Source organism: Polyodon spathula, chromosome 4 (assembly GCF_017654505.1).
Source record: "Polyodon spathula isolate WHYD16114869_AA chromosome 4, ASM1765450v1, whole genome shotgun sequence".
Taxonomy (NCBI): Eukaryota; Metazoa; Chordata; class Actinopteri; order Acipenseriformes; family Polyodontidae; genus Polyodon; species Polyodon spathula.
This window is the reverse complement of record NC_054537.1, coordinates 92,205,678-92,233,172: the sequence shown is the minus strand read 5'-3', so window position 1 is coordinate 92,233,172 and position 27,495 is coordinate 92,205,678. Positions and strand designations below refer to the sequence as shown.

Genomic DNA, 27,495 nt, shown 5'->3' with positions numbered 1-27,495 from the left:
AACATTTTAAGAATTGTACCTTTAATGTACAGTGGGAATTGTAACTCTGGTATTCCAAACCCATTAATTCCACTTGCACTAAAAAGGGAGCTTCACAAGTATGAAGCAATCATAAATCTCATTTACAAGAATAACACAAGTAGCATTCAGGATACAAGTACTAGGTGTGCATGTATAATGTGCCGTTTATATCAGCTTCAACTACTTTATAGTGTCTTGGTATATTATTGAAGAAACCCCCCCCCCCCCCCCCCCCCAAAACCTGATATAGACTGTCATGCAGACGGGGTCCCCGAGTGGCTTACCTGGTAGCCACTCGGTCGTGGGCTCAGTTGTGGGTTTGCAGGACTGCCACTGAACCTTCATTTCTCCTGAGCTGAGTGGGAATTGCTGCGAAAAGGGGAAAAAATAATGGATATTCCAAATATGGGGAGAAAATCAGTGGGTAAAATAATAGAACACTCTAAAAAAAAGAAAAAATAATGTCACGCAGACAAACATTTCTACAACATATCTCTATCAGCTTCTTAATGTGAAGACACTGTGTGGCAAAGTGGTTTATTGTGTTCAGGTGCAGGAGTGATGCAATGTGTAATCAACAGACAGAGGTTTATAATCCAGTTGGAAATGGTTTTTTTTTAATCCAGGTCTGGTGACCAACTAATAATCCGTAGCAATAACCAACAATGTGTCGTGCACGGGGTAAATAATAATGGGGTTCCAGTCCCAAACAATAAACACGCGTTCCTTCCCACAATATACTATCACAATCACCAGTCCTGGGTGCGTGCAGTAGTGCTCGTGGTGGGTGACAATAATGCAGTGTTGTTTTCTGGATTTTGCGCTGGCCCTTGGCGACAGCTCTGGAATGTATTAGCCATCTACTAATAACAAACAAGAACGATTATAGACAAAACAAACAAACACTCACGATACTTTTATCACTGGTGCTCTCAAGGGTCCTTCCGGGTTCTATTCGTACTTAGGTTGTGAGGGAGATTTACCACCAACAATCACTGTATTTCTGTCACACAAGGGCAAAGAGTTTACTTTTGATTTAGTGTTTGTGAAGTTACAGATGAATGTAGCAATTCAAACCGGAACGTGGACTAGTCAGAAAGCCCTTAATTATACAGCTTCACTTGGGCATTATAGTCTCACAAACACTTATTTTTTTATTATCCAGTATATCTTTTTTTACAGTGGCTCAGCGGCACATTTAATGTTATGAAACAAACATTATAAGGCACCATTATATGTGACCGATATTTTTTATATTGAGCCCCTCTGCAAAACAACTGCCTTCAGATGTTAACTCTGGAAACACAGATGCAAGCGTGACGTCAAATTACTTGGGTTAAGTGGATCATAAGATTGAAAATACACTGCCTATGAAAATTCAAATGAGGTGCTATTGAAGCTTTTTTAATTTTTTTACAAGAAACATTTGTTAAGTAATTGTTATGGCTTTTTATCATCGCTACAATATAACTGATTTAGATTATACTAATGCTGTTTAGAAAAGGCTCAAAACCTGAATTGTGTCATACAGAATGTTTGCTAAATACTATTCTAAAGATGCATCCATTTTGTATCACCTTATGCAGTTTGGGCGAGAGGGCCTAGAATCAAAGCTGCTTAAAGTGTGCAAGATGATGACTCTTATAAATAAGAGACTAAGCATGCAGCATTATATTATAAATCAAAGAAACTGATATTATAGACGGGAAACATAAACTTCATTCAAGTTGATTGAAGCTGTATGTTCTGTGCACAGCATGACATTTGTACACAGGATAGGATGTCCTGTAATTTTGACAAACAGGATTTGTAATGTGCATCCTAAAGCAGTAATACTTCATTAATTAATTAATTAATTAATCATTTAGAGGATTAGGGGGTGAACCATGCCTCAACAACTGTTGCTACATAGTCACTTACAATAGGACCTTGGTTTTACATCTCATCCAAAGCACAAGGAGATTAAGTGACTTGCTCAGGGTCACACACAGTAACTCAGTGGCTGAGCTGGGAATTGAATCAGGAGCCTCCTGGTATCAAGCCCTATTCTTTAACCACTGGACCACTATACATACTTTCCATCACATATTGATTAAAACGAACCCCAACTCATAAATCTAGGGAAAAGAAGCGGTGGCGCCCAGGACTGAAGACAGCAGGAAGTGTTTCCAGAGCTGTGAGGGGAAGCTGTCAAAGTGACTTGACAGAAGCCAGTGGCCTTGTGTCAGTTTTGAGAAATGTGTTACTAGAAGGGAAAATGAGTTTGTGCTTAATTATATACATCATTATTTTAATAACCTACAGTACATTTAAATTTTCACACTAGTGTATGGTCTCTTTCATAAACCCTTCCGTACAAAGCAGCAGTTACAAGGCCAACAGACATGCCTTTCTTACTCATGATGTAGCTGCCTCTGTCCCAGCCCGTGCTGTCTGCTGTGGCAAGCCGCATCTCACTAGCCAGTATCTGTGGGAAAATATAAGGGGTAGTAAAGTTCCCCTGTAAATGGAAATCTAGACTGCTTTCGGCCTCTGCAACTCCTTCTCCACAGCTTTCCCAGCTTGAGTTTGCACACTTGACCAGGGCGCACACCTCCAGGTAATAAATACCGTGGACTGTGTGCAGCCCATTAAAAGCACCGAGGGAATAGAGCTCACTGGTAGGGCTGGTTCGTTGATATGTGACTCGGCAGCAGAAATAGCCATCACATACTGTCAAGTCACCTTGTGTTTCGACAACAGGGACAAACGTGTAATTATCATACATCATTATTGCATGGAAGGTGCTGGAAGGGGCCTGGGCAGATTCGAGACTTGGTATAGAGTGTCCACTACACTCTCGGTCTCTTTTTACAAAGAATGAAGATTGTGTATGGGGCTGCACATTGGAAACCTCACAGACGTTGCTCTTAAAAGAGCCACCACCACTGTTTGTGAGCACAGGAACCTTGGTCACTAGAAGTCTGCCTTCCTCAGTATCTGTGTTGTAATGGTAAACCGAGTGTGAAGGGGTATATATGCCGCTGCCCGTCATATTCAAGTCAATACGGAGAATATTGGCTGCCAGAATGTTTAATCCAAATGCAGTTGCAAATGACTGCTGGATCTGAATAGCAGACAGTAGTGGTAGCTGATTCATCCAGGCAGTGGGGTAGATGATTTGCTTCACCTTATACTTTTCTATTAGAGTTATGGTAGGCTCGTAAAAGAGTATGTCAAAGCAAGTAAAGATGCCGAACTTCCCAGCAAATGGTGTGTCGAATGTGACATGCTCATATTCTGGTGGGGTATTGAAAGCTGCCTCAAAATACAAGTTTTGTTTGTGATACTTGGCGATCAGAGTCCCGTCATCACGGAAGACCACGTCAGTATTGAAAACGTATCTTCCATCGGGAGGACAATGTGGTTCACTGTGGTTACACTCCTGCTGATCCGGCATGTTTGCTACCAAGTACATTCTGTTATTTCTTGCCATACAGCTTAGACGATGTAGAACCTACAAATAAAATAAAAATAAAACAGCGAGCTCTCAATACGATTCACATAGTATGATCGAAATGTCAAAATGCCTTCTTGTCCAGTGTATAACCCTACCCACTGTCTCCGTTTCCTCCAGTAAAACATTATGAATGAACAACAGCAAGAAAAAGTACTTTAAAACTACAGGGTTCTGATTTTGGTTCTTTTTAAGACTTAAGAAGCATCATACTTGTACTTCCAATAAATAAACTAAAGCATACTAGTAGATGGATTAAGAGCTCTTGATGTATATATATTATATATATATCTATCTATATATATATATATATACTATATATATATATATATTATATATATATATAATATATTATTTTTCTTTACTCCACTCCATCGTAACTGACACCACTGATTCAGCAGGAGTAATCACTGGACTTGTACCTCTGTGTTAGGGAACCTTTGTGGATGTAAACAGGGGCTCCATGTCACCAATTTGGGGTCTGGGATACACTCCACATACCCTTGAATTGACTCTCTTGTAAAGTTGAAGCCTTGAATACCATCCTCTGGAAACACAATTATCTGAGCTCCCTAATGCACATAAAAGAGTTATAGGGAATATTTTAATATTTGAGACAAATAAACTAGTTTCTCGTGATAACTGAACAGTCAAGTATTTCTATATAATGACATGCACATCTTTTATTATACTTTATTTGAAAACATCAGTATCCAGTTTAAAAGGACTGAAGAGGCCATAATGCTACTCTGATCACTACAGATTTGTGCAGGACTAAAGTAACTTAACTTTGCATAACACATTGCTTTAAAAACCCAGAATATGAGACCTCAATGTGAAGTGTTGCTCAAAGGAAATCAAAATGCTGCTCAGATGTACAAACAATTAAACATGCCCCACCACCAGAAAAAAAAAAACAACAACAAAAAACCCCTACTTGTTTAGCTGCCTCGGTTGCTTGTTGTTCAAATATCTCCAGGTTTTTGTTCATGTGCTCCAGCGCTTCCTGCCGGCTGCACACGTGACTGGGGTTTGGGTTCAGCATGACTCTGTGCTCATAAACAGCAGCAATGTAATGTCCACTGTCCTCTTTTGAAGCGGCAGTATGACACTGCCACAAAACAGCAACGATTACCATGACAAACAAGGACATTTTTTTTTTACCTGTAGTAAAGAAGAGAATAAAAAACTTAAGTGCGCCAGTCCCAGCTGCTGTTGTGTAGCATGCAACCATGAGATTAAACATGAGTCTGATGTGATCTGAGAAACAGAGAGCGCAATCTGTTACAGCGTGTATTGGCATGAACCTTTAACATAAATTTTTCATGTTACCCTTGCAGATCTTGTTTCAAGTTGGTGCTTCCTTTTTTTTTTACGTTGTTGGTGAGGGAGCTTGCTGGCTTTTATGCTTAGATCCTTATTTACCATGCATCTAAAGCACCAAAAATAAAAATGAACAGGAATAGGAATTTAGATCTGCAATCAAGTGTTTAAAGCTCATTATCACTAAAACACAGCCTGGAATTGTAACTTGAAATTCATGCAGTATTCAATACACCAAATAGGGAACACTTATTACAGAGCAGTAAAAATTGTCCAGGACCCCCAGCCCCCCCTATACAATAAACACCTTAAATAAGCCACATTAAAAGCTTTAGTTCCAGGGCTTCTTTGGTTATGAAAGTATAACATATATACAGTATAATGTATCTTCTTACTTCATTCTGCTGCTGCAACACATTTATTCGTGTACCTTTTGGTTGTGCTCAAAATTCATCAAAACTGAATAATAGCAAATCCCGTTATTAGTCACAATGGGGGGTTCATTTACTGTGCTCATCTCATTGCAATTCAAGAGTGGGCTGACTATTATAATTCAAGCTATAAATGATGGCTGGAAAGAGGACTGGAGAGGACACTGAGGAAAATCATTTATACTGACAAACCTCCGTTTTGTGTCTACATAAGCTTTTCAAACTTCAGTCAGGTAAGACACACACTGCTCCCTGATGAAATGCATGCATCTGCAATATTAACAGGATCGGTGTGAATATGATTTCATGTGTTTTTGCTTATCTTGTTTTGAATAGACACAATATGATATATATCTTATATATATATATATATATATATATATATATATATATATATATATATATATATATATATATATATTATATATTTGTACACTTGTTTTGGTATAGGACATGATCTACTCCGTGAGTCAGTTTGCAGTAGTCCTTGTGACTATGTTACTCATAGCTTGTGTTACACCGGAGCCTGATTCAGGTGAAGATCAATGGAAATCTCTGGGAAATCCACAGAACAGAAATCTGGTAAGTTACTTCACTTTTTTTTTTCCTTACTTTTCTTTTGGTTCAGCTAAATTATTTTTGTTAAAAAAACAAAAAACATTTAAATTAGATACCAGTATATTATCTTGGTGGTTAACCTTAATTGAAACAACACGGTATAAGCCTGAGGAGGGACTTGGCAGCATCCCACCTATAGACCTATGCTGAGCAGTATTTATTTTTTTCTTTTACAGCTAGTAGTTTATAAACAGGCTGTATTTAAATGCTGAACTTTACGTTTCCTATATTCAGATGTTTTGTTTGTGCACATTACTGCACACTTAGGAATATGTGTGGTTGGGTCCACAACAGGGTTAAAATGCACAGAAATAAGTGTTTGCTTTTAAGTCATGTCCTGCACTGATGATAAAACCTATGCACTTAGTCTTAAAATGTAAAACTAATTTAGTTTTAAAAAATACACAAACAAGATTTCAAGATTGTTTTGTTTACGAAATACCAGAAGAACAGTATATTTAAGTCTGCAGTTAGAGCGAAAATGATTCAAAGCAGTAAAAAAAAAAAAAAAATAAGACAAAACACATTCATGTGTGTAGTTTGTTGGTCATTTTATCTTTGTTGCATACTGAATATAGCATACTACAGTTAAAAAAACAGCATGTATAATTACAGAAATCTACAGCATGCAGCTACAACAGACTGCTTTTATTTCTGTATTGACCGTCCTGCATCATGCAGGAGTCTTTTTTATTTGGTAAAGCACCTCTAAAACTGAGCCTTGATTTGTTTGTCTTGATCAAGACCATGTTCTCATGTTTGAACTCTCCATTCTGTTTGCAGTTTTACAAAATTCTCCAGTCCTACTTTAATGGAAGAGGCATTAACTTGGTTGGCATGGGGAGAAAAGACAAACTGCTCGGCAATCTGGGAGGGAAAACAAGCTCCAGCTATGACAGATACAGGCAGAAGCTGGAGGACAACGACAGTTTTTATGTGTGAAAATGTAACTTCATCAATTTAAAACAATCACTCTGTTATTTTTGTAACTAAGCTGCAATTTCAATTTTGAAAACCCTTTGTTGAATACTTTCAGGCTTGGTATTTGTAACTACTAAAATAAAAATGTGTTTTAATGTTTGTCTGTTAAAATTTGACAACAAATATATAGGCTTTTTGAGACTAAATAATTACTATGGTAACCTTAAATATAAACACAAGACATAGAACCATACTGATATATAGTACCAATGTGTATTATGTCACAAAAATGATACAGTTATTTGAAAAATATTGAAATACCTATAGAATGACACAGCTGGATTGCAAGCATGCACTAATGGGTTGCTAATCTGTTTTTTAGTTGTTTTTTTTTTAAGTTGTTCCAATCAAATAATGTGATTCTTTGGATAATCCTATTATGCGGCAAACAGTTTTCAACAATTTCACAATACAAGGTTAAGTTGGCACCTATGCCAATCGCTGTTCTCTGTCTATATATGTATATTTATGTTATCCTGTATACCACCATTCATTCTTGGCCTAAGACATGCAGCATTAGTCAGAATGCAAAGTGTAATTATAATAATAAAATATTTCATCACAAATTCCGACTTCTAATGGACACTTTCCGATTATTCATTGCTGGGCTCTCAATTACTAATTACTATTAATCTAATTAAAACCTTTAGATTACAATCTAGAGGCTCTGGGTTTCAAGTGTTATAAATGCAGGTTTACTCTGGTTTAGCTGGTGCAGGTGTGTCTAAACCCAGGTGCCACTTGGCAGCATTCTGCTACCAAAACTGGCTAGGGTTAAAAATTATCCTTGTGTTCAGTGTTCTTTTAATATACCTCTACGGGCTGTGCAATGTGATTCGGTATTTGATTTACAAATACCTACTGCACATGCTCAGGAGCGCTTTATGGTTGTTGAAAAGGCCACTGGAGAGAGACAACAGGGCTGAACTGTGCAATACACATTTAGCATAATCTACAAAATTTGTTGGGACGTTTAGAAACGTGCATGTTCTCATTGTAACTCTTTATTGAGCTGACATCGTTCACTCTGAACGTGTTTAAATAAAAAAAAAAACACTAATGGAATTTACTGAGACTATATGTAGTGTGTGACTACAAACAATAGGGTTTAAAAACGAATAATACAAAAAAAATCGGGTGAAATCGGACTAAACCCTAAAATCTACAATTCTTTTATTTTTATAATTTCATAATTACACATAATGCGTAAATATTATTTTACCCTATACTTTAACATTGATCGACACAGTCTATACTTACATCCGCACGTCTCTCAAGTTTAATGCTGTGGGCGTAACAAAAGGATCGACCCCATTCTACATGTGGCCCAAATCGGTGTCTATCATCGGTCAGAGATGTGTGATTGGTTATTTAGCGAGTTTGACCCCGCAGTGGTGCTGTTGTATTGTACTTTGAACATAGAGCTTCGTTAACATTTATAACCAAGGAGACACTGGGGAAATGGAAATGGATATAATAACAGGAGCTCAGATTATTTCAGAGGCCCTACGAGCACAAGTAAGAGTAACTACTGTTTCTTTATGTTTGGGTTAAAGATAAACGATAGTATAAAATTACATTAAAATAATTCAGAATACTTTATTCGGTAGAAATGCAAATGCCCCATACAGGCAAACTATGTGGAGGTCGATAAAGTATGGGCACCTATAATTATAATCGCAGCGAATATGAAAGTGTGCACAGCTGAAAGGCAAACCGGTCCATACCACATGCATGCCAGCCAGTTATTAATACTGTACGTTAAATTGAAACGCAACTAAAAGAATTTAAAAAAAAAAGAATTGCAAATTAGAAAAAAACCCGCAAATAAATAAATAAATAAAATGCATTTCATATTGTATTGATCTGGAATCTTGTTTCCACGGTGAACTTACTTGATGACACACACTGGGCTGAGAAGCAAGCGTTTGCAGAGGGCTTCGTCTCTTCTGTGACACTGTTGTGCAAGGTGACTCGCAGGCGCTTTGAAATCTTGTTAATCTTTCAATACATGTTTGTGTGATACGCGTTATTTTACTGGCCAGTAATACACCGGTATGTGAAAAAAGAGGTCACGAAACTTGCCTTTGCCCCAGTATTTTGAATAGCTGTTTGTTACGAAATGTCAGTGCAAAGTTCAATTCCTGGCTCCAGAGATTACAAAAACACATACATGTTGTTTTCAACTGTAGTCATTTTTGACAGATATATTTTTTTCAAATTACAATTCCCCTGCCTAGCCGCCTAAGTCTAAAGTTGACTTTTTAAGGCATTTTACTTTACTTTTTATTTTTCTGTGCTCGTTTTAAATGTAACTGCTTTATCCCATACTGGAGTCAAGAACCGATTATCCTAAAGTCACGAAACTAGGTATTAATATTATTTATCCTATACGTTATTGAGAATATCCGATTCTGTGGCTAAATGGGGGTGTGTGACGTCGGCACAGCTGTACACCTGTATGTATATATGGGGGTGTCTGTCTGTTGACACAGCCTGTATGTCAGACTCATATTTGTGCGATTATATGGAGAACTGCTGCTCAAACTGAGAGTAAACATATGATTACCCTTTTTTTGTATACTATTTTGCAGTTGATATATGTCGTGGTCTTCAACTCTGTTTTTTAATTTACAGCCGCAGCAGGAGATGTTACTGACACACAGTACTTGTTTTGTTTTTGTTCCTTCACAGCGTAGCATAACATGCAGTAATTGACATGCAGCCCCTGAAAAGCATACCAATTAGCAGACCACTTTGAAGCCATTAACAAGCCACTGCAATCTTAGCCGCTCATTACTGAATGCATGCATTTCCCCTGTTATTCATTGATGCATTATTACACCTACACTGGATAGTTTTTTTAATTTTTAATTTTTTTTGTTATTCTACTTGAAATGAAAGTTTACAAATGAGAGGGGGCCATTCTTGCTCATTTAGTTGTTAGTAGCCTATTGATCCTTTAAACAGCTTCTTAAAGGATCTCAGGGTGTCAGCTTCAACAACATTACTGGGGAGCTGGTTCCAGAATCCCACAATTCCCTGTGCAAAAAAGTGCCTCCTATTTTCTGTTCTGAGTGCCCCTTTATCTGATCTCCATTTGTGTCCCCTGGGTCCTTGTTTCTTTTTTCAGGTCTATAAAGTCCCCAGGGTCGATATTATCAATACCTTTTAGAATTTTGAAAGCTTGAATCAGATCACTGCGTAGTCTTCTTTGTTCAAGACTGAATAGATTCAATTCTTTTAGCCTGTTTGCATATGACATGCCTTTTAAAAATGGAATAATTCTGGTTGCTCATCTTTGCACTCTTTGTAGAGCAGCAATATCCTTTTTTATGGCGAGGTGGCCAGAACTGAACACAGTATTCTAGATGAGGTCTTACTAATGCATTGTACAGTTTTAACATTACTTCCCTTGATTTAAATTCAGCACTTTTAACGATATATCCAAACATTTTGTTGGCCATTTTTTATGGTTTTCCAACCTAGATGAAGAAATTTCTGAGTCAACGTAAACTCCTAGATCTTTTTCATAGATTCCTTCTTCAATTTCAGTATGCTGAGTGAACAATCATACTGTAATTAGATTAATATGCAGACTTTTTTCTCTTCACTAATATGAACATTTTAAATAACTAGAATCTCTGATATTGCTCAACATATTCAACAAAGTTGTCTATCTGTGCACTGTATTTTAAATAACCATGTCTGAAATTAAAATGCTGTATTTGTGTTTTTGTCTGTTGTATGTTTTTAGAATGTCAGATACATGTTTGGGGTCGTTGGTGTTCCTATAATAGAAGTTGCCATGGCAGCCCAAGCGGCTGGGATTGAGTATGTGGGAATGAGAAATGAACAGGCGGTAAGCAGTGAATATTCACCTTTCTTGTTAACATTAAAAGTGCAGTAGACTCATCCAAAGTACATTTAAACTACCATTATAATTTCAACTTCTATTTTTTATATATTCTTTTTGGATGTAATCACCTTTTAACCCTTTCATGCACAAATTATCTTTATATGGTAAACAAAAAACAATCCTCTTGTATTATACTTCCAATGGGGTTGATATATTAAAAAACAATAAAAAATGAAAATTCTGTAGCGTGGTTTATTAATTATTCATATGTCCTCATTTGAGGACAACGCGCCATTAAGATTATACAAATACTTACATTCTATTTACAAAACACATACACAATCAGTATTTTAGTAATATTTATTTAATTACATAAATTATTTACATAAATGTCAGTGTGGCTGAGTAATTACGAAACTGAATTACAGACCACAGGCTTCATGGGGGTCAGATGCCAGGTGCGAATACTACTGCCGCTAAATCCCTGAGCAAGAAGGTACTTTACTCTAAAAATCGCTCCAATAAATATAGCCAGCTGTATTAACAGGAACCAGAATCTGTGCATAAAAAAGAATTAATTCCCAGGTGGGACACTGCTGCTACTGTACTCTTGAAAAAGGTACTTGACCCAAAATTGCTCTCGTTTAATTGTGAAAATGTCCCATACATGTTGGGCAGACAGGTACTCTGCATTTCCCACATCAGAAACTGGTGGGTTTTTTTGGTTTTTTTTTGCGTGCAGAGTCATGACATTTGTTATCTTTGTCTTTTCTAGCCAGTGAATGCCAACTTCATGGTAACGCACATCTCTCGCAACTGTCCTGGCTGGTGCTCTTCTCTTTGTTGGGGATGGTGTTATGTTTTCAGAGGGGCGACCTCTTGTTTGCTTTTCTACATTGCCCATGTTGATCAGAGAATGCACAATTGAAGCCTTGAAGTGAAGCACGTCAAGTGGTTTGGTTGCAGCATTCCACTTGTGCATGACCCACAGGGGAGGGACAGGCTTGCTCCAATAGGGTATAAAACACGACCTGGATTTCACTAAACTGGGGGTGTCAAACTCGTTTCGTTTGGCGGGCCTGATCTGATTTGTAAAAATACAAAGACGAACACAAAACCCAAAACCTTTGCTTGAGCAACACAAATTGTCATGTTTTTGTGATTGCCGACCACATGGGTGAGACAGCAGTGCGTCAGCCGGTTTGACAAGTCTCATTGTCTCTTTATCCGTGAAGAGAAAGGTGGAACAAGAGTGCTGTGTGTTTCAAGAGAAATGGGGAATTTCGTATTTCTTTGAGGGCATGAATAGAAAGCCAATGTGCTTTATTTGTAGGCTGTTGTGTAATAATACAACATTAAAAGAGACTATGAAGTAAACCATGGCAAGAAATATGATACATATACAGGATCGATACGTGAAGATAAATACTCTGAATCAGCACAGCCATTGAAAAAGCAGCAATTGATGTTTACTAATGCTTGTAGCATAAGTGATGCTGCTGTTAAGGCAAGCCTGCTTGCTCACAAAATAGCTGTTTCTTCAAAACCATTTTCTGATGGAGAGTTTTTGAAGAAATGCTGCTGAAATAGTGTCTTGAGAAGCAGCAATCTTTCTCTGTCATTAATATCAACAAATCAAAATGTTATTCTCAACTTAACTCGATACTCAAGATATTCTTAGTCCAGTCATTTGATCCAGATGTTGATGTGCTGGTTCAAGCAAAGTTTCCCATCAGGAGCAGCAGTAGCAGTCACTAATGTTCTTTGCCTTCATCTTTTTGTTGAGTGCTAAATGAAAAATTGATCGGTATCTATTTATATTTTGCAATTTTTTAAAAATGTTTGTGCTGGGATGAACATGAATTTTCATGTTTGGTTATTCGTTCAAGATTTAGATGTTTGTTCGGATATTCGTTTTAAAAACGTTATCAAAGCCATTATATGTAGCACTGTATTAAAGTTGAAAAATATTCCAGAATTAAGAATGTCCTTACTTTACAGTCGTGGATTAACTACAAAACAAAGAAAGCAATACAGTAGTTAAATTGTGTGTCTATTTCAATTAAAAACACAGTTAAAAAAAAAAAAAAATCACTGCCCTTGTGTCTTGGCAATAAACAAAGTGGTCATAGACGCATTTTTATAAAGTAATAACATTGGTTTTTAACTTGAATAAACACTTCAAATAAAACACACGTTAAAAAGACGGTGTAGAATATAAACAATATTTACTCACTGTTTTTAGAATTGCTAGGATTGCATCGTGAAATAAAATTAAAACGTTTATTAATATGCAAGTTTTGACCAGTATGACCTGAATCATAGTATTGCAAACAGAAACGGACCCCGATTGTAGCGGCAGTAAGAATCCATGCGTGCAACTTGTATCTTCCAACATAGAAAGCTCTGTTATTTAGCAAATAGTGAACAGCAACGCTCGGGCTGATCTCAGCTGACAGTCAGAGCGCACCAGGAGAACGCGCCCCAATGCTCCCCAAATCTCACACAGATAAAATCATTTCTGACGGATACAGACATTTTGTTATTTGCCTTTGAATACATGTGAAAAAACGTCCGTTCTTTTATGTTTGTCCCAGCACTATTTTTTAACCTATATTCTAGTGGATAAAAAATATATATTCCGCGGGCCGGATGGCATCGCTGCTGGGGTCGTATGTTTCTGCACTAAACACACTATTTCCTAATAAAGTGGCCAGCCTGTGTACAGCATCTCAAGGCGATTTACACAACGAGAAATATTTAAAATATGTTGTTACCATAGTTCCCTGACATTTTAACACCTATTCACATTTTTCGAGTGTAAAATAATTGCTCGCCTTACACAAAACCGAGAAAGTGCTGTAAGTGGAACAGTACAAAAAATGTAAGATTTGCTCTTAAGTTTTAATTAAACAAAAGGTTGTGTTTTTTTTTTTTTTTTGCCCGATTAAGGGTAAAACATTTAATTAAGTGTTGTAATGAACTTGTCTTAAGCAGACACATTTTCCCCATTGTCTTAAATTAGTAAATGAGTTTTTTTTTTTTTTTTTTTTGTCCAAAATAGGCTTGCTATGCTGCTTCTGCTGTCGGCTATCTAACTGGAAGGTAGGTGTGTGTTTATCTACAGCAAGCTTTCACAAGACAATTTATGCCAACAAATAAATCATTAGTGACATTAATAAAACATTTTTAAAAAGGACTGTTAACATATCAGACAACATACTCACTCAACAGATGTTAAGAGTGAACTCAGATTTAAGGCTGTAGAGGAGGTGCATTGTACGTGGAAGGGTTGAACAAAAAAAAAGAACACCTGCCATAACACTGTCAATAGGGTGTTGGGTACGGAAGCATGAAAGACCATATATCCAAAGGTTTGTGCTTTGTCATATATCGGCGGTGTTTAAAACGTGTTGTCCAGCTGCTGTAGGTGCCATGCAGAGACTGTAAATATTTTGTTCACAGCTTTGTTTCTTACTGTGAGAGTCCTTTTTTTTTTTTAGGCCAGGAGTGTGTCTTGTTGTCTCTGGTCCAGGTCTCATTCATGCCTTAGGAGGAATGGCAAATGCTAACATGAATTGCTGGTAATGTAACCCTGTTTTATTGATACATTCAGATTACTTTTCAATCAACAGTAGATTTTTTTTTTTTCTGTACCTTTAGCGTGGACACAAGTTTCTGGGGAAAGATATAAGTTACATTGATGGATAGTTTAAATAAAAAAAAAAAAATAAAATATCCTGGTTGGTTTATCAGAAACGCACAGAGAAAAGATCTGATTTAACACTTTGAAAAATACATTTCTGTCTTGAATTGATCTTAAACAGTTAATAAAGACGAGTATAAACATACTGCCGTAAGTGTCAAGCGCCATTCTTAATAATGGGACATGATAATCTAAGGTCTTTAGGTAGTGGATGTGCAAAATTAAACTGCCTGTTCGTGAGTAGCATGACATTAAAATATGTACCTGCATATTGGTTTAAATATGTGTCGTTTTGGGCTACAGTAGCTGTACTGACACTGGGAAAAACGTCTGCAGGGTCTAACTCGTGGTCAAGTTAATGCCTGTCTGTTTTGTTAAGGCCTGTTATTGTTATTGGAGGGTCCTCAGACCAAAACCAAGAGACAATGGGGGCATTTCAAGAGTTTCCACAGGTAAGGGACTGTACCTCGCATTTTGTTAGATATCTTTTCAATTCTGTTTTGTTTAGCCCCCTTATCTTTTGAGATACGATCTGAGCTCAGTTGAGGAAACGTTCGTTTGATGGCTCGTTTGCCCTTTGTTACTGGACCTCTGTTAAGGTCGTTTAGCATTCTCACAGGAATTTCAAATGAGCTCAGCTCACACAGAATGCCCAGCTGATTTTTATGCTACACTGGATTTCTCTATGTGTAGATAATGGTGAATAACAATGTTTTTGTTTTTTTATTATGTCTATGTGATTTGTGTTTAAGGTTTTATTTCAAGATTTTATCAATGTGCGACATAAGTGGGCAGTAAAAGTGATACAACAGAGACAGGAAACAAGCTTTTCAGTAGTCAATTTATTTGCCTTACAACAACGTTTCATCTGCGCAGTGAAATGTCAAGGTTTGTAAACTACAGCAATTTCAAAACGTTCTTCAGATGTATTCTCCCGTAACTAAAACATTTCATCAAATATAGATACGAAACTAGTGTTTCTACTCTATCAAAGAAATTGGACGGTTTTGTTACGTTACATTCTCTGTAGGATTTTTCTTCTTTGCAATGCTTTTGTATAATTGCAACACGCAGCAATACAATCTAGCAATTATGCAAAAATACCATAGTTGAAAATTGCTACTTTGTATAGAACTGCATACCAAACCAGACTTAAACAAACAGCATGCATGTATCCATTTTACAAGCTGCTTGCTCTGCTTTAAAATCTGTTTGCTTTAATACCCAAACCAAAATAATAATAATAATAACAAATGTTTTCCAGAGCTAGTAGGCTACTAGTGTGCGAAGATGCCATTGCTGTTTATAGTACTAGTGTGCAAAGATCCATTGCTCTCAATAGTACTAGTGTGCGAAGATGCCGTTGCTCTCAATAGTACTAGTGTGCGAAGATGCCATTGCTCTCAATAGTACTAGTGTGCGAAGATGCCGTTGCTCTCAATAGTACTAGTGTGCGAAGATGCCATTACTCTCAATAGTACTAGTGTGCGAAGATGCCATTACTCTCAATAGTACTAGTGTGCGAAGATGCCATTGCTCTCAATGGTACTAGTGTGAGAAGATCCATTGCTCTCAATAGTACTAGTGTGCAAAGATGCCATTGCTCTCAATAGTACTAGTGTGAGAAGATCCATTGCTCTCAATAGTACTAGTGTGAGAAGATCCATTGCTCTCAATAGTACTAGTGTGAGAAGATCCATTGCTCTCAATAGTACTAGTGTGAGAAGATCCATTGCTCTCAATAGTACTAGTGTGCGAAGATGCCTTTGGTCTCAGTGAGGCTTGCAGGTATACAGTTTATCACACTATGTCACCTTTCATGCCGTGTGAGCCCTGACTGGTTAAGAATCGATCCGCACCAGGGTTGGTTGCCCAGGCAAGCCAAGACCACCTATTCTTCTGATCTCGGATTGGATCATTTGAAGCGAGCCAAGATCATTTGAGAAGAATTCACATTCAAGCCAATCTGCTCCCTACCAAAAATCGTCCATGCTGGGAGGAATATTCAAACAAACAGCTCTTGAAACACAATCTGTTGTTGTTTGCCAAAACTATGAAACACTAATGTATATAAATTTTATATGATGTACTTTTGTGAAGTAACTTGTGTTGTGTTTTGTTCTTAATTCCACAGGTGGAAGCCTGTAGACTCTATAGTAAGTTTTCAGCAAGACCCAGCAGCCTTGAAGCCATTCCATCAGTCATTGAGAAGGTATTTAAGCTATGATATTTATCAGCTTCATAATATGTACACAGCTGGTGTCACAGTCCCCATTAGCACTAATCTTATACAACTTTACCTGTCAGGTAATGTAAGATAGTGCTAGTGAGTGTCAATGATATCAGCCAGTAGTGTACAGTAGCACAGAAAGCACAGGCTCTTTATTGTATTGCATCAACATAGTTTACACACAGTTGGCATTGGCATTAAGAGTGATATTGGTGTTATAATATGACATGAGTCAGGGTTACTCTGAAACAAAAAGCAGCCACTTTTTATCCTTCCTTCCAGGCAGTAAGAAGCAGCATTTATGGCCGCCCAGGGGCATGTTACATTGACATACCTGGAGACATGGTAAACGGCAAGGTCGACAGGTCAAAAGTGAGGTAGGACATTGCTCTTGCATTTGTATTCTCTGCATTTCAATATACCATGTAAATGTTTCTCATAACATATATGTTTGTATGAAATAATACAGCGCACAATGTCAATTGATAGCAAAAATACTTGATATACATTTTAAAACACTCTTTATGCCTCCAGTAAACCAGATTATTTGTAGTAAACAAAAGATCAGGCCTAACTTGGCCTTGCCTGCGTTGTGTTTGCTTTGCAGAGAAGTGTCGTGTTGCTTGCCGCCTCCAGTGACTATGGCAGAACCTCAGTCTGTGTCTCAAGCAGTGTCTGTCCTAAAACAGTCCAAGAGACCTCTCGTTATCATTGGCAAAGGTAACCCTTAGTTCAAGACCTCATTATTCAAGCATTCTTCACCAACCAGTACTAGCATTGTTTGGCAATTATAGCTGGAGTTTTTTATTGAATCTGTGTAGAGCAGGGGTCTCCAATCCTGGTCCTGGAGGGCTGTTGTCCCTCCTGGTTTTTGTTCCAACTGTACCCTAAATTACTTAATTGGACCAATTAAAGTGCTTTTTTTTTTTTTTTGGAAGAGCATAAATAATTAAGTAATCAATTTGCGTGCGTACAGCTATGGCAAAACGTTGTGCATCACCTAAAATTTTAGGATGGGGACATAATTAAGAAAAAAAAAGTATTAACATAATGTAGACCTTTTATTTAACATGATGTAATCAAAGAAACTACAAAATTATATCGGAAGCCATAATAGTACAGTATTTCGGTTAGATTTTGAAATGTCATATTTTTATATTTTTTTCAGTTTTTCATTAAGTATATGGGAAAACAACAAAACGTTATGCAATTCAATATACTAACACAATTTAGCAGGTTTCATTTGACTTTATGAAGCAAAATATGTTAATTCTATGGGGTGAGGCAAAACTTTTAGCCATGGCTGTACATCCATGTACAGTAGTTTTGGGGCTTGACGTATCGAAGCTCTTTGGAAATGTTTTATTAAATGGAGAGTCTGAAAGCAGCTCTGAAATTGTTGTTTAAAACATGTGTATTGTAGGTGCTGCTTATTCCCGAGCTGAAAATAATATCAGAGATCTCGTTGACCTGTGTGGGCTTCCATTCTTACCGACTCCAATGGGGAAAGGGGTTCTGCCAGACACCCACCCAATGTGTGTGGCTGCTGCTCGATCGAGGTTCGTGTCGAGTGGGGCTTTCAGTATGCTGTGTTAAATATAACTATTACCTTTACTCTAGTCACTTTAGAAAATCACTGGGGGACTCACTGTCATTTGCACCGAACACATGTAATCATAGTACCGTAGTTTAACCTGGTTGATTTATAGAAACTTGAGCAGGCTTTCCGTGCCCATGAATTTGAAATTGTAAATATTGAATATCAGTTAAACTCATCATACTGTAGATCAGAAGTGGTAAATTTTAGATTAAAGAGCCAGTAACACATATTATTACGATAGCTGTGAGATGTTGGACCTTGCTGTGTTGTTTGTTTCCTTTCTTCCCAGACCACTTAATACAAGTGTCAGTACTTTTTTAAAAACTAATTATGCACAACTTCAGGTAACTCAGAATGCGTGTTCAGCATTGTGAAGGTTAAAATCTAATTTCTTTACCCAGGGCTCTGCAGCATGCTGATGTGATTCTGTTGCTTGGTGCAAGACTAAACTGGATCCTGCATTTTGGTCTCCCACCAAGATTCCATCCAGATGTCAAGATCATACAGGTCAGCGTCACACCTTTTACAGAGTGCACCGTCCCCTGACAACGGCAGGCGTTTTGGAAACTGATTTATTCATACCCTCATCATTAGCGCAGTATTTTTTAGACAGAAAATTTCCAAACCAGAAAAAACAAGTTGGATACTTAAGGTTAGTGTCCTGGATTTAACTTCTTTTTTTTTTTTTTAATTATTATTATTTTCCAGCAGGTCTAATTTTCATATTTACACGACTCCGATTATAAAACTAGTTTATGTAAGTAGCCTTAAGCATTCTGTATTTAGAGGTTATTTTGGTGACCGTGTATGGTGCAGAAATCAGCTTCAGTGAAAATGTTGTAACGGTAAAGACCTACAGAAATTCACAAGGAAACTAAAGTGTACTCTGTGCCTGCAGTTAGGAAAATACTTGAGCAGAACAGAAGGGAGTATAAACTGCATGTAAACTGTGTCAATAGATGCTGTAGACAGGGGGACCTATTGGCTACATTTGCCCATTTAGCCAGGAAAAGCTTCAGTCATGTCTTTGTTTTGTAGTGAAAAAGATTAAGCTGACAAATGGTTTTTGATTCAAAAACACTTTATATACAAGAAAGGTATACCTCCAGTACAATCATAGAAGCACGAGATTTAAACTGACTTCGGACGAGACCTCAGTACAGCTCAGTGCATACGTTTGTATCAGAAAGCACGGATATCCATGGAGTCAATTCGAAAGAGATGAAAAGACTGACAACACTTTACCATTTTGGGTATTTATACCTTTGTAAACAACTGTTGACTTCACTCCTATTTGTCTTACTTCTGTCCAGTGATAGGGGTTTCCACTCTGTCATTGCATATTCCCTCTGCGGGGGAAAAGGGGGGGCTGCATACCACGTTGTACCTAGCAGGGCATATCCATCTTGTCTTTCAGTTCCCCTCCCCCATCTCGCACTATCTCTGCTAATTTCCTGCCTTTTGGCGTTTAGCTCAGACGACCATCTTTGACTTTGTCGTGTTAGGCTGTGCAAAACCGCACGTACCTGGTTTTGCCAAATGGTAAATGAAATAATTCAAAACTTACAGAATACTGTGTAGAGCCTTAATATAAAAGCATATTAAAGCAACTGAACTAGTAAGCACATTAAAACGACTATAAAAACACATTCACACAATTCAAACAATGATTAGAAAAAACTAAACGATAAAAGACACACATACAATGTAAAACTTACAATTAATAACATCATTAATACCTCATGCAGAAAGCCATCACTACAGTTTCTCTTATGGCATTCTATTTTATTTACTGTTAAATCAAGTGTGTAACTGTGCTGTCGGGGAGTAGTTGCAGCCCTATAGCTAATGCACTGCAGATACTGTATATTGTTGAATTATGAGATAATGCAGTGTTTTTTATAATCATGGCAAATAACAATATGTGACGCACATGGAAATACTTTTGACATTTAAATTACAAAGAGGGCTAATTAAAAGAATTCAGTGGAAAAAAAAAAAAAATGTAATCCCTGGAACCCATTAAGTCATTGGAAGCCATTACAGCATGTCCACTGAATGTACAGCACAAACCTGCTAACAGATAACATGTTCTTCTTACTTAGGTTGACCTTTGTGCTGAAGAGCTGGGTAATAATGTTAAGCCGTCTGTTGCACTGCTGGGTGACGTAAATGCTGTTGTGAACCAGGTAAGAGTATTGAGCCTTGAAAGTGGTTATATTTCTGACTTATTTTTGATCATTTACAAAAATAATCTTGTACGGTTATAAACACTTCATTTATTTTGACAGATTCCCTCAAAACTACATCTCTGAATTTATTCAACAGTTACTGTAAACAGAACTGTTTTTTTTTTTGTGGGGGGGGGGGGGGGGGGGGTTATATTGGGGGGGGGGGGGGGGGGGGGGGGGGTTAATATTGCATAACTGGGTGTGCTTTCTATTGGTACTAATGTAGACTGTGTCTGTCATTGCTCGTGACCCAGGACACAATGTAGGGGGGGGGGGGGGGCAGCGTGGCTTTCCATATGGGACCTTTGCACATATAGTGTAATAAACTGCAGCAGTAACGTGCTAGCGCTGATACCACCTTTATAAAAGGTTAATGTGCAGTAAAGTAAAAGCACAACGAAACACACAGTCAAACAAGTATAATCACACATGGTAAAACAAACAAATAAGCAAGGGGAAAGCAGGGTTAACTGCCAAATGTCTGTATCACAGTAAAATGGAAAATGGCATGGTCAGGTAGAATTCTTTTCTAATAGTCCACCTGCGTCTAAACATCAATACAGCGTCTGACTGTATTGCATAACTAGTGAACTTGAACCAGCAGAATTAAAGTCAGTTTTTTTCTTTTAGCTTTTGGAGAGCTTTAGGAAGGACCAATGGAAGTATCCTTTTGACACAGAGTGGTGGGAGACACTAAAAGACAAAATCCGAAGTAATGAAAGGGCATCGCAGGTACTGTGTTTAAACAATCTTTTGAGTAAAGTAAAGCTTTGTAACACAATCAATCATGCCAGTGACATTCATCCCACACTGCAGCTGTACATTCAGAAGTGGAGCTGTCAGCATGACCTGTGTCCAGTGCATGCAGTGTAAAAATGTAAGTTTGACATACGTGCAGATGGACAGCTGAGTGGGTTCAGAAATTTTTTTTTTAAAAGGTAGGTCATTGTAGGTGCTGAAACTGAAAATTCCCTACTTCTAAATAAGTGTCCTTTGTAGAATGGGACTAATGTGTACAGGCACTGCCTTTCATTTTAATCTGAAGATTATTCAGATAGGAATGACAGTCGCTTTCTATGCCCTGAAAGTATATGAAACTGTATCTGCCGTTTTATGACATATTGTACGAACATTACAAATTCAAGAAATAAAATATGAATTTTTGATTCATAAAGTTGAATGAAGCCTGCTGAATAATGTTCCGTTAACATATTGAATTACATACCGCTTTCTAGTTTTCCATATACTTAACTGTTAAAAATGTTGTAGCTTCTTTGATTACATGATGTTAAATAAAATATCTAAATTATGTTCATATATGTATTCAATAAGACCTGACAGGCTGTCCATATACGTCAAATAAACAGACTCGTCAAGGCATTGTGAGGCACTCAAACCCCTGAGAAGTCTGTATATTCAATGTGTACAGGTGCCCTGAAGAGCCTTACTGCGTTTATAATCCAGGTAAAACAGTGAATTTGAAGGGAAAAAAAAATCATGTTTAGTGCAAATTATTATTATTTTTTTTTTAAATGTCCTTACGCCAATAAAGTAGTCCCATTTATAACTTTGAACTGCACATTAAGTTATGCTGAGTAAATTAATTTTATTGGAACATGCAAAAGAAAGCACATCTGTATTTTTTATATTGTGGACATTGCCATTGAAAAGGTACACCAGGGGGCGGAGTTGAGACAGCACTGAGTTATTTCTTTTCCCTCTCACTGACAGTGCAGACACACTGTTTGAGCAGAACAGACGGGAGAAATAAAAATAAGTACAAAGTCTCGGATTTCACTAATCTTACAAGGTCTGTGTCCGAGAGGGGTGGATAATGTGCAGAAGTGTCTTTTTCTGTTTTTCTGTAGCATTTACAAACCGCTAAAAATACATTATTTTCAGTGACAAATTAAGTCGGGGTGACTGAGTATAAAGACAGTGATTTTATTTTTATTTATTTGGGGTTTTTTGGCCATTTTTTGTTTTTGTTTTGTCTCAATCCTAAAATTCTAGGGGATGCAAAACTTTTGACTGGCTGTACAGTGTAATTACGAGGCCCTGTGTTTGAGTATTATTTACACAGTGCTTAATGTATACATCGGTTGTGAGAATGATTTGAATGTCACATTTACCGAAGTGATTCGCTGTGTAGGAGCTTGCTTTGCAGGCCTCAGTGCCTATGAACTACTACACAGTATTTTACCGGGTCAGAGAGCTGTTGCCACGGGACTGCATCATTGTCAGCGAAGGAGCCAACACCATGGACATCGGACGGACAATTCTTAACAACTACCTTCCACGTCACAGGCAAGAAACACATTCAAACACCACCTGATTGTCTTTGAACCCGCTTTTACATAAATTCTGTCAAATATTGTCAAATATTTTAAATATAATATTTTCATATTTACTTTATCCATTGCAACTCCTCTATAATATTGTACCATTACCAATGTAATGATGAAAATGTGTTTTGGAGTTGAATGAATAACAAGTTTCCCACCCAGTTATTTTACATTTTTCAAAAATGAATCGCATCTTTGAGTGCCACTGCACTTTTCAAACCTTGTGCCCACTGCATTATTTTGCATAAATACATGTCAGGAATTCCTACGATATCTGGAAAGAAAGGGCTTAAAATAGGTAACAAATGCAACCCGTTCATTCTGCTTTTTTTAAAAATCTGTCCCAGTACTTGACGGAACATATAATAGCAGGAATTTGGGAGGGATGGCTTTGGTGCACTGCTGTCAGATACAAAAAATGCTTATCTGTGTGATTGGATCAATGTATACAATGTGCTTTTAAATGTAGCCCCTCAAAGTGATTGTAGCTATCACAATAATTCCGTACGTCTTGCCCATTTTGCACTTCCATTAGCTGTAAAGGCCTCAGAAGTGCAGTTTTAAAATACACAGATGCTAGAGCACACACATATTTTCATTAAAACCTGATTTCTGGTACTACTTCAAGTTAAAGGAAACCTGTCAGGTATGCCTTATTCTTGGGCTATGTGTTTGCATTAGTACTTCCGAGGTCATTTTACCACTGCAGTGTCTTATGGGTAAAAGCATGTTACTGTCTGAAAACATGTCACTGTAGTAGCCAGTGAATGGGGTGGGGATAATTTCACACTCCAGGTGAAATGACCCAGGGCTACAAGACAGCCTAAGAGCAAGGCTTGTGAACAGGTTTCTCTACTCTAGTGTCACACCAGATGTCAGGTTTTGAAATGAAAATACATGTTTGCTATAGCATGTGTTCTTTCAGAACTGCACGTTTGAGTTCTGTAATGAATAAGATGTGCATGGAACTCTTTTGTTAGCTGCAGTTACTTTAAGCCTTGTTTTAACTCCATAACTGTATTTTCTCACTAAAGACTGGATGCTGGCACATTCGGTACAATGGGAGTTGGCCTTGGATTTGCTATAGCAGCTGCAGCTGTCGCCAAGGAACAAATCCCACAACAACGGGTCATTTGTGTGGAAGGAGATAGCGCTTTCGGCTTTTCTGGCATGGAGGTTGAAACAATATGCAGGTAAAGATCTGGCATGTTTTGTCAGGAATCAATGCATTGCTCCTCAACTAGATACAATATCGTTTGTAAAAGGTCATTTCTCCTATGGTAAAAAAAAAAACAAAAAAAACTGTCCTCTTTTGATTTACTTTGGAACTGCTATTCTATTGCTCATACAAATGAGAAGATATGCACTTATTATAATTCCTCTTTAGTTAAATAAGTAGTTTTCATTTTTGTCATATTGACTGCAAGGGATTTACAATTTTATAACAGTGAAGTTTCCAGAAGTAGTGTGATAACCTTCACTACTATGAAGTTCTTATAAACAGAAACAAGAGACACAGTACAGTCACGGAGGGGTTTGTACTCTATGCCACCACCTACTGGCCACACATTAACATGATATCAAGCATAAAACCTGTAAAACATACAAGCTGTATAACCATAAAAGGCAAAGGCGATCCAAACCCTACCACGGTCTTCTTATTGTTGGCTGCCCACTTTGCTGAGGTGATCCTGGGTTCATGTACAAATCTAAATATTTAAAACGCAGATTTTACAGTAACGTCTACCACCTTGGAAAAATTCTTAATTTTTAGCAACTCAACAAAGTGGATTGCTGTGCAATGATGCTGTGTGGCAGCTTCAGAATTTCACTGATGCTTTGCAGTCTTCTTCTTAAAGTACTATGAATAATTACAGGTACAATTTACCAATAATCATCATTGTGGTCAATAACAATGGAATCTACAGTGGTCTTGATGAGGACACATGGAAAGAGCTGGGAAAAATGGGAGAACTTCCAAATGTGTAAGTGTCATTACTGTATTATTATTAATATATACAGTGCAGTGCTGCTTCATTATTGCACAATCCCATAATTCAAGCATTCACAGTTAGGTCATCATGACACTAAATTCACTACCTTTTAAAAACCGTTGTATAGCAAAAGACAGATAGCAAAATAATGAAACAAATAATATAATATTAAAAGAAATGCATTATACCGTTAAAGTTGACTCGGTTCATATGTTCCGTTTTAATATGTATAAAGATTTTTTCTGATGGGGGGGGGGGGAGAAAACAAAAATTGAGAAACAATATACTTTTTCCATTCTTTCAGATCCCTATTTGACTTTTTTCTTTTAAAAATATAATTTTTTGGTGTTCTTTAGTTCTTTAGTGTATTCTAATAATATTCTGTTGTGCCCTATGCAGAGCCCCCCCTGTTTCCCTGCTTCCTAATGCCCATTACGAGCAGGTCATGTCAGCCTTTGGTGGGAGCGGGTACTTTGTGAGAACCCCAGAGGAGCTGCAGGCAGCGCTGCAGGAGAGTCTAACACACTGTGAAAAACCTGCTCTGATAAATGTGATGATCGACCCATATTCAGACAGAAAACACCAAGTAAGTGCCGGAACCTGGATGTAACCAATGTAACCCTGAAAATGATGAAAATGACTTGTTCTACTACTAATAGTTTGATGGGGTTTAGGCTTCTTGAAAAGCACAGTATTTTTCCATCTAGGGAGCACCATGTTTATTTCTAAATGAAATGGGAGCACAATTCCTATTTATTATTATTTTTTTTACAACTGATTTAACCTTTACCCAAATGTGTTTATTTGTATAATTGCTCTGGCCAGCATAAATTCAAAGCATTGTCCTGAAGAAGAGTTGAGGCTCTTGCGTTATTTTTAGTACAGTAGTCCCAAATTTTAAACTTCAGGCTCTGGCACTCCCTATGTGTAAAGCCAAATACATTTCCCTCAGAATTCTATCACTCTGCACAGAGTGAACCTTTTCTGTTTTGGTGTACAATAGTTTAAAACTGTGTTCTGTATGTGGTTTTGATCCTCGTCACTATGCAGCCTTATTCAGTAATGATGCAGCACAGCAGTTCACACTGACCAGGGAACATAAATACACCTCTGTCTGTACCATTGTTCCATTAAACTGTGTACAGTTATTTTTAGAATTATAATCCATGGTAGGACAAAAGGAAAGGGGTTTAATTTAGCAGCATGGTTAAAAGATCAGCAGCACAGTCCAATGATATCAATGGAATATTCAAGCAGCAGAGTCCAACAATACAAATCTATGTGTTTCTCATTTATAACACGCCAAACCAATGTTTGTTAAAAATATGTATATATTTTTATTTAAAAGGTCATTCTCAAACTATGTTGATTTGTGTTTATATATAGAAACACAAATCAGAATAGTGTGTGTGTATATATATATATATATATATATATATATATACACACATACATACATACATATACAGGCGATCCTCGACTTACGACGCACGGCACTTACGACTCTTTTGCATTATTACCCTGCTTCGACTTTACGATGGCGATACGGCATTTACGACACGGCGAGATCCGAGCCATGCATTATGTGCGCATGCTCTGTATCCAAATTGCAGTATCTGTCGTGGTCGCACTGACTCAGTCTAGCATTTATTTTATGCATGGAAGTGTTTTTTTTTTTTTTTTTGCCGTTAACAATGTCTGATAAGAGCAATAGACTTCAAACGAAACGTAAGCTGTGAACTCTGTCCCATGATGAGGGGCTTAACTTCAGGCGATCGTAGTTCCGATTATAAGAGTACCGCTTACACACAATGAATCCGTCATTGGAAAGCCCTGAGTTTGTACTTTTAAAAAAGCCAGGTAGGTGTCTCAGTAATATGCGCGTACCCACCAGGCTGAGTGTAAAGAGTTAAATAAATATTTGCATTAGTACAACATAACGGGTCATTTTTATAAAAATATATTATATGGCCAAAGAGTCAGTAATGTACCCCAATTTATAACATTGTTCCTATGGGAAAATGTGCTTCGACTTACGACATTTCAACTTACGACATGTAAAGCTGCATTTTATGCTGAAAGTCCTTGATTAACACAGTATTCACGCTCCTGACTGGATATTCTATAATATTTATATATATATATATATATATATATATATATATATATATATATATATATATATGAATGTCCTAGGTAACTTTTACAGAGTACAGAGATGTTTATTTTCACCTCTTTTATTTCAGGATTTTCCTTGGCTGACTCGTTCCAATCTGTAGCTTGGCATACTCAGTACGAACATTTTGAAAACACTTGGATAGTGTATAATGTGAGACAGTAATTACATTTAAAATTGTAATATATGCATAAAAAAAACTAACTAATTCTTACTTCATTAAAAAAAAAAAATACAAATCAATGTTTCTAATACATTTCTAATTACTTTGTCAACCTGCTATTCAAATTATTAATAAATTAATTATTCAAATTATTTCAAAAGCGTCCTCTTCAACCAGACGTTTTTATTGCATATAGGTACGTATACTTACATGCTTTATTCTACTAAAGAAGACAAGATGCTTATTTAAAAAGTAAAGTATACCAGTCAGCCTGATTTCTGGGTGATTCAGGTACGGGAGGCAAAATCATCAGGGACTCAA

The 27,495-nt window shown here is 37.2% G+C and overlaps 2 protein-coding genes and 1 long non-coding RNA gene across 7 annotated transcripts in view; 2 read left to right on the top strand and 1 right to left on the bottom strand.

The window, feature by feature from the left end:
- Positions 1-2,011: 2,011 nt before the first annotated feature.
- On the bottom strand, positions 2,012-8,870 carry btd (biotinidase). 5 transcript variants are annotated; one of them, XM_041249057.1, is made up of 5 exons: positions 8,766-8,870; positions 4,850-4,949; positions 4,455-4,681; positions 3,940-4,089; positions 2,012-3,517 (listed from the first exon to the last, which is right to left on the bottom strand). In XM_041249057.1, exons 3-5 carry the CDS (start codon positions 4,668-4,670, stop codon positions 2,339-2,341), a joined length of 1,545 nt encoding a protein of 514 aa, XP_041104991.1. In that variant the 5' UTR covers positions 4,671-4,681; positions 4,850-4,949; positions 8,766-8,870; the 3' UTR covers positions 2,012-2,338. The 5 variants fall into 5 exon arrangements, with proteins under 5 accessions (XP_041104991.1, XP_041104993.1, XP_041104992.1 ...); XM_041249059.1 differs by lacking the exon at positions 8,766-8,870 and adding an exon at positions 5,464-5,524; XM_041249058.1 differs by lacking the exon at positions 4,850-4,949 and having other exon boundaries at positions 4,455-4,679; positions 8,763-8,870.
- Positions 5,748-7,436, top strand: LOC121315129. The gene is made up of 2 exons (XR_005950202.1): positions 5,748-5,853; positions 6,673-7,436. It is a non-coding gene; the product is annotated as an uncharacterized LOC121315129 (long non-coding RNA).
- Positions 8,268-27,495, top strand: part of hacl1 (2-hydroxyacyl-CoA lyase 1) — a 32,890-nt gene continuing 13,662 nt past the window's right edge. The window contains exons 1-17 of the mRNA XM_041249055.1: positions 8,268-8,388; positions 10,628-10,732; positions 13,794-13,834; positions 14,233-14,313; positions 14,815-14,887; positions 16,570-16,647; positions 16,948-17,042; positions 17,273-17,385; positions 18,089-18,224; positions 18,667-18,772; positions 20,371-20,454; positions 21,127-21,228; positions 22,649-22,803; positions 23,876-24,034; positions 24,719-24,826; positions 25,235-25,421; positions 27,082-27,164. Coding sequence (XP_041104989.1) covers positions 8,332-8,388; positions 10,628-10,732; positions 13,794-13,834; positions 14,233-14,313; positions 14,815-14,887; positions 16,570-16,647; positions 16,948-17,042; positions 17,273-17,385; positions 18,089-18,224; positions 18,667-18,772; positions 20,371-20,454; positions 21,127-21,228; positions 22,649-22,803; positions 23,876-24,034; positions 24,719-24,826; positions 25,235-25,421; positions 27,082-27,114 — 1,713 coding nt within the window. The 5' untranslated portion in view covers positions 8,268-8,331 and the 3' untranslated portion in view covers positions 27,115-27,164. The remainder of the gene's footprint in view (positions 8,389-10,627; positions 10,733-13,793; positions 13,835-14,232; positions 14,314-14,814; positions 14,888-16,569; positions 16,648-16,947; positions 17,043-17,272; positions 17,386-18,088; positions 18,225-18,666; positions 18,773-20,370; positions 20,455-21,126; positions 21,229-22,648; positions 22,804-23,875; positions 24,035-24,718; positions 24,827-25,234; positions 25,422-27,081; positions 27,165-27,495) is intronic.

Excerpts from the sequence above, each read along its gene's own strand:
- btd (XM_041249058.1), bottom strand. The coding sequence starts at position 4,670 with ATGTCCTTGTTTGTCATGGTAATCGTTGCTGTTTTGTGGCAGTGTCAT. Across the intron at positions 4,090-4,454 it reads CAACCGAGGCAGCTAAACAA|GGAGCTCAGATAATTGTGTT; the intron begins GTAGGGGTTTTT and ends TATGTGCATTAG. Across the intron at positions 3,518-3,939 it reads AAAGGTTCCCTAACACAGAG|GTTCTACATCGTCTAAGCTG; the intron begins GTACAAGTCCAG and ends TTTTATTTGTAG.